The sequence below is a fragment of the Bison bison genome, unplaced genomic scaffold, assembly GCF_000754665.1.
Source record: "Bison bison bison isolate TAMUID 2011002044 unplaced genomic scaffold, Bison_UMD1.0 scf7180017864141, whole genome shotgun sequence".
Taxonomy (NCBI): Eukaryota; Metazoa; Chordata; class Mammalia; order Artiodactyla; family Bovidae; genus Bison; species Bison bison.
The window spans coordinates 2,182,864-2,189,875 of NW_011494713.1; the positions used below are offsets into that span (position 1 = coordinate 2,182,864).

Here is a 7,012-nt window from a genome sequence, read left to right on the forward strand (position 1 = left end):
CTTTGTTAGCAAAGTAATGTCTCTGCTTTTAAATATGCTGTCTAGGTTGGTCATAACTTTTCTTCCAAGGAGCAAGTGTCTTTTAATTTCATGACTGCAGTCACCATCTGCAGTGATTTTGGAGCCCAATAAGGAAAGTCTGTCACTGTTTCCATTGTTTCCCCCTCTATTTGCCATGAAGTGATGGGACTGGATGCCATGATCTTAGTTTTCTGAATATTGAGTTTTAAGCCAACTTTTTCACTCTCCTCTTTCACTTTGATCAAGAGGCTCTTTAGTTCTTTGCTTCCTGCCGTAAGTGTGGTGTCATCTGCATATTTGAGGTTATTGATATTTCTCCCAGCAATCTTGATTCCAGCTTGTGCTTCATCCAGCCTGGTATTTCGCATGATGTACTCTGCATATAAGTTAAATAAGCAGGATGACAATATACAGCCTTGACATACTCCTTTCCCAATTTGGAACCACTCTGTTGTTCCATATCTAGTTCTAACTGTTGCTTCTTGACCTGCACACAGATTTCTCAGGAGGCAGGTCAGGAGGTCTGGTATTCCCATCTCTTGAAGAATTTTCCAGTTTATTGTGATCCACACAATCAAAGGCTTCGGCATAGTCAATAAAGCAGAAATAGATGTTTTTCTGGAACTCTCTTGCTTTTTCCACGATCCAGCGGATGTTGGCAATCTGATCTCTGGTTTCTCTGCCTTTTCTAAATCCAACTTGAGCATCTGGAAGTTCACGGTTCATGTACTACTGAGGCCTGGCTTGGAGAATTTTGAGCATTACTTTGCTAGCATGTGAAATGAGTGCAATTGTGCAGTAGTTTTAACATTCTTTGGCATTGCCTTTCTTTGGAATTGGAATGAAAACTGACCTTTTCCAGTCCTGTGGCCACTGCTGAGTTTTCAAATTTGCTGGCATATTGACTCAGACTTAGCATTCAAGTAAGATTTGATCAGCCTGCTTTATGCACTATGTAATGAAAACGCTAGGTGGCGTCTTGAAGGACATCAAGGAGCTGGCAATGGCACCCCACTCCAGTACTCTTGCCTGGAAAATCCCATGGACGGAGGAGCCTGTTAGGCTGCAATCCATGGGGTCGATAAGAGTCGGACACGACTGAGCGACTTCACTTTCACTTTTCACTTTCATGCATTGGAGAAGGAAATGGCAGCCCACTCCAGTGTTCTTGCCTGGAGAATCCCAGGGACGGGGGAGCCTGGTGGGCTGCCATCTATGGGGTCACACAGAGTCAGACACGACTAAGGTGACTTAGCATAGCAAGGAGCTCCAGTCTTTTCTTTCTCAGTGCAGAAAGAATTCAATGAAAGGCATGATTTATTAGAATAGGATGTTTATGAGTTTTACAAGCAGACAGGCAAGAAGGTGCCACGCCCTGAGAAACTAGTGGGCTACAGTCTTATAAACAAAGGAAAAGTGCAGAGAGGGAAAAAGCCATGTTCTTCCTCATTCTTAAGTAGACCCCATGCTTCCATCATCAGCTTCTCCTCCATGCTTGGCAGAGGAGATTTTGTCCCCACCAGGTCAAGCCAAGACTGTCATGGCACTACGGAAAATTATTTCAGATCTCAGTACAATGAGGGTCTTTCACTTTGAAGTGTCACCTTTTCATAAATTATTGTTTTTATGTGTGCAGAGAGCATGTTACTGAACTCGCTGAGCAGGATGTGGGTCTCATGCCACCATTGTTTTGTTGTTTTGGGGAATGTCTTGTACTTCCGTTGCAGGGTTTGTTGCTAAGCTAGCTCACTTGGTTTTATGCTTAAGCAAATCTGCTTTCCTGAGTAATCATTAACTTACAGGAGTCTCCCATTTTTTTTTTTTTCCTATTTGCAATCCCTTAGCGTGAAGGCAATGGCAACCCACTCCAGTACTCTTGCCTGGCAAATTCCATGGAGGGAGGAGCCTGGTAGGCTGCAGTCCATGGGGTCTCTAGGAGTCAGACACGACTGAGCGAGTTCACTTTCACTTTTCACTTTCATGCATTAGAGAAGGAAATGGCAACCCACTCCAGTGGTCTTGCCTGGAGAATTCCAGGGACGGGGGAGCCTGGTGGGCTGCCATCTCTGGGATCACACAGAGTCGGACACAACTGAGGCAACTTAGCAGCAGCAGCAGCAACAGTGTGATTTGCTATTTAATCACCTACTTTGTCCCTTTATTCTGTCCCTATCAATAAGGTATATATATTCAAGTTTAGTACAATTGTTGAAGTCCTCAGCATTTTCCTCCATTTTAAGGATTTTTATCCCTACTTTGAAGTTCTGTGTGTACAAACAGTTCTTTACTGACTTTATCCTTGTTTGCCTTTTAGGTTGGATGGGTAATGCTAGTGACTATGGGAACATCTCCTATTGAATCTGTAGTAGCTTCTGGCAATATATTTATTGGACAGGTAAGTTGTAAAATCAAAAAAACAAAACATCTGCTAAAATGGATACTCTTTCCAGAAAGAGAAAAAAAAATGTTTTTTATGACAGTGTTATTTCCTTTACTGTAGGAGGAAGGTATCAAGATAAGGAACCCTCAATATTAATAATGTGTAGACTCCAAGGGTAGAGAGAGAGAGAGAGACAGAGAGAGAGCGCTCTTCTAAGAGAGTCCATGCCTAGTGTGGAATTTGGGTTCTTGGAAATTTATGGAGAGGAAGAAAAACTGAATCATTTTATCAAAGCATAGGGCTTCTCATGCATAGATTCTCAACAAATCTTTTCTGAATTAACTGAGTTGTTGAGGTTTCTGACCCACCCATCAAAGGCTAGCAGCTCATCTACTCAGATGGAGTTCACCATTCGTCTTGAAGCTGCAAATATGTAACAGGCAGCCTCTCATTCTTTAGTATTAATATAAAGCTTGTGGCAATGAAAGAGACCAAGAAAGGCTTTCCCCCAAGAACCATGCAGCCATATCAGTACTTAAGCTCATTCTCAACTTATCTGAACCGTCCAACAGTCTCTTTGCTGAGCCTAAAGAAAAATGCTGATGAGCAAAAGCATTTTCATCTTCCTTATCTATCACATACATTTTTGCCTGAAGTCCATTTAAACAGAGAAATATGTTGCCAAGGGACATCTCTCAAAATGGCAGCATTCCTAAGGGGTATATAAGTAAGAAATCCTCATCACTTAGGATACATAACTGCAGGCAGAATGGAATCACACACCAAGGAAACCAGGTATGAATACTTGCTAGCATGGCTATGCAAGGAAACTGAATTTGAAGCAAAAATCAAGTCACCCCGAAAAACACATGGCCCCAATTAAAAGGCTTACAATTGCTCCAGGCGGCTGAGCCTTCTGATTGGTAAGCCTAGCTTACTAGCCTAGAGCAGAGCTCTTTCCCTAGTAGTTGAAATTATTATAATTATAGCCATAAAATCCCTCAGGACTAATTAGGGCACCATCTTGAGCTGATTACTCCTACCTGCAGGGTAAGAGGGCTCATGTACTGAGTTTCTATTTAGTCCATAAATTGAAGCTCAACACACTCAATCTTATAGAACAATTAGAAATAATTAGGGGAAAATTGTAAAATTGCACACATGCTCCTGTGGTGCTCAATTTGATACTTAATATGTACTTAATATGCTAAAAGTACAGCTGTTATTTATGGAGAGTCCCACACTGTAGGCCACCTGCCCTCCTTAATGGAACTCAAGCCTTTACAACTATATTCTAATTGATGCCTTTCCATGCAAGTAGGGGTAGTTCTCTGATTTTCAGTTAGGGAAAGGCCCATGGGCACCGGTCCTTGTTATTGCTGGTATTTTTTAATACTTGTGTCTTTGTTTCCCTATGGTATCAGCAAAGAGGTTAGGGTATGTTGAGATGAAGCTGGGAGATGGGAAGTCACAGAGGTTTGGGAATCATAGTTTCCAAGGCCAGGCCACTGGATAGAGTTACTTGGCCCATGGTTGTCCAGCCTTAGAAAAGAGTACCAAGTCATCAGAGTCCAATCCTAGGGTAGGCAGGAGCCTTACATAAACTGGCCTTACGAACTTCACACATGACTCTGTACATACACTGCCCTAGAGTCCAAAAGACCCAGACATTGATGGTATAGGTTCATAAACATGAACACTCATCAGAACCACCAGCAAGTTCGTTAAAACACTGCTGCTGGACCCAGCCCTAGAGTTTTCCATTAAGTAATTCTGAGAACTTATGGGTCTAACAAATTCCTGGGTCAAGCTGATGGAACTGGCCTGAAGTCCACTCTTAGAAATTCTGCTGTAGAGAATGGAATTTTGAGTAGTAGCCTCTCCTCCTCAGGGAACGTTTAATCTGGTCGCTTTGTATTTCCAGACCGAGTCTCCTCTGCTGGTCCGACCGTATTTACCATATGTCACCAAGTCTGAACTCCACGCGATCATGACCGCTGGGTTCTCTACCATTGCTGGAAGTGTCTTAGGTGCATACATCTCTTTTGGGGTAAGAATGTTTCAGGCTTAACTTATGGAAAAATTCAATCTTCTTTTTTTCTTTACTATTGTTATTTCGGTTCTTTCCTTTGCTACTGCTGCCAGATAAGGAGGCAAAAAGAGTATCCCTTTTTTCTGTATAGATGGTCACAGTTCTTTTGGCATTTGAATAGAGTGACCCCAAGGAGCTTTGGTGTTTCACGTTCATATCCCAGGCACCTAAACATGAACTATATCCAACCATACCAGAATGAAATCTGGTATTTCAATCATAACCTCATATTATGAGGTTACTTCGGGTGAAAATTTAAATATGTAAAAAAAAAAATTTAACTATTACAGACACTAGTTAAAGGCCATCTAGGTCAGGCCTTAGCAAACTCTGGCCCAGGGGCAAATTTAGATCACTTTGGTTTTTTTTTTTTTTAATAACTACAGTTTAATTGGAAGCCAGCTATTCGTGTTCATTATCTAAGCAGCTTTTATGATACAGAGTTGAGTAGTTGTGGCCCCAAAAGCCAAAACTATTTACCCTTTACAAAAAGCTTTTTCTGACTCCTGGCTTACAGCAGAGATTCTCAAAACCTACTTCACATTAGAATCACCTGGGATTTTTAAAAAGCTTTTGAAAGCCCTAATGCCCAGGTCCATACCCCAGAGTAATTCATCCAGAATCTCTTGGGATGAGACCCAGGCATCAATATTATTTTTCAGTCCTCAGATTTCATTGTATAGCCCAGTTTGAGAGCCGTTGGTCTATGGGATGGGGCTGAAGAATGTTATGGTAACCGGTGCACATGCCTCGAGCACAGAGCTTACAGCCTCCAGTGGAAAAATGGAATAACATAGCAGTTGCGTGGTCCAGCTGATGAGGAATTCACATAAGATAGGCAAGTTTCAATCCAGGACTTCATCCAAATCTTACAGAGCCAATCAGTGGGAAGAAGAAAGACAAAAAGGGTAGAGACCTCAGGAACAGCAGTTTGACTCATGCCCCAGATGGATCGCTATATGAATTCTGCCTACAAAACTGTGCTGGATGGAATGGGAGTAGGGAGGGAGGAGCAGATTCTATAATTCTGGAAACACAGGGAAGAGAATCCAGAAACAGGATGAGGTTGTGGGAGGGAAAGGGAAAGAGTTTAAGCAGAACTGCAGTGAGGAAAACAAAAACAACTTACAGATTAAAGGGACTCTGAATAAACGCATATTATGTAGAGGCACAAAGGACATCAGGAAAGCAAAAGGAAGATGGAGAGGGTGTATGCATGCCTGCGCCCCAGATACCCATCAACTAAATTGAGGACATAATGAAATAGCTTTAGGGGCTATTTGAACATTTGAAAGAACAACAGAGAGGTAGAGTTATCGTCTTAGAAAGTTCCTAAACACAGGATTAATTCTCTTCTGAAATGGTCAAATTTTGGTTTGTGCTTCTCCAAAAGATTTGGTCAACTGATGCCATCTCCCTTCTCTCAAGTTGATGCCCAGGATATGACTATTGAGCTTTTCCAAGCCTCCAAAGAAACACTGATTTCTGGCACAGAATCAATGCCTGCCCATCACCTCCCTTGTAAGGCATTTGGGTCATTCATTCTAAACACAACAGAAAAGCTAAACCTTAAACTGGTCTTTCTCTTGAAATCACAGGTTTCATCCTCTCACTTGTTAACTGCTTCAGTTATGTCTGCACCTGCGGCATTGGCTATTTCTAAACTTTTTTGGCCTGAGACAGAAACACCTAAAATAAACCTCAAGAATGCCATGAAAATGGAAAGTGGGTAAGTGGAACAAGTTCACCTAGTTAATAGTTAATTACTACAAAAGTAGGAGGCTGGGGGTGGGGGAGGGGAGTTTTGCTGCAAATTCGAAGTGCAGCAAAAATTTTATTATCAGAGAACACAGTGAATTAAAGTGAATTTAATTTCACATAACTATGTAGACTCTATCCAAAATATCTTCTTTCAACACTCAAGGAAGTCTTTCCTAACTACCAGTACCTAAATGTCAATGCATTTCCTTGACTGTTCATTGTAGGCATTTCATTTAATTAACTTTTTTTTAGATTGAAGTATAGTTGGTTTATTTTTCTGGGCTCCAAAATTACTACAGATGGTGACTGCAGCCATGAAATTAAAAGATGCTTACTCCTTGGAAGGAAAGTTATGACCAACCTAGATAGCATATTGAAAAGCAGAGACATTACTTTGCCAACAAAGGTTCGTCTAGTTAAGGCTATGGTTTCTCCTGTGGTCATGTATGGATGTGGGAGTTGGACTGTGAAGAAGGCTGAGCACTGAAGAATTGATGCTTTTGAACTGTGGTGTTGGAAAAGACTCTTGGGAGTCCCTTGGACTGCAAGGAGATCCAACCGGTCCATTCTGAAGGAGATCAGCCCTGGGATTTCTTTGGAAGGAATGATGCTAAAGCTGAAACTCCAGTACTTTGGCCACCTGATGCGAAGAGTTGACTCATTGGAAAAGACTCTGATGCTGGGAGGGATTGGGGGCAGGAGGAGAAGGGGACAAGAGAGGATGAGATGGCTGGATGGCATCACTGACTCGATGGACG

The 7,012-nt window shown here is 41.9% G+C and overlaps 1 protein-coding gene across 3 annotated transcripts in view; it reads left to right on the forward strand.

Moving 5' to 3' along the window:
- The window catches only part of SLC28A3 (solute carrier family 28 (concentrative nucleoside transporter), member 3), a 77,524-nt gene that overhangs the window by 56,421 nt on the left and 14,091 nt on the right, over positions 1-7,012 (forward strand). For all 3 annotated transcript variants that reach the window (XM_010840051.1, XM_010840052.1, XM_010840049.1), the window contains 3 exons: positions 2,336-2,416; positions 4,326-4,451; positions 6,092-6,222. In XM_010840051.1, the coding sequence (XP_010838353.1) occupies positions 2,336-2,416; positions 4,326-4,451; positions 6,092-6,222 (338 nt within the window). The remainder of the gene's footprint in view (positions 1-2,335; positions 2,417-4,325; positions 4,452-6,091; positions 6,223-7,012) is intronic.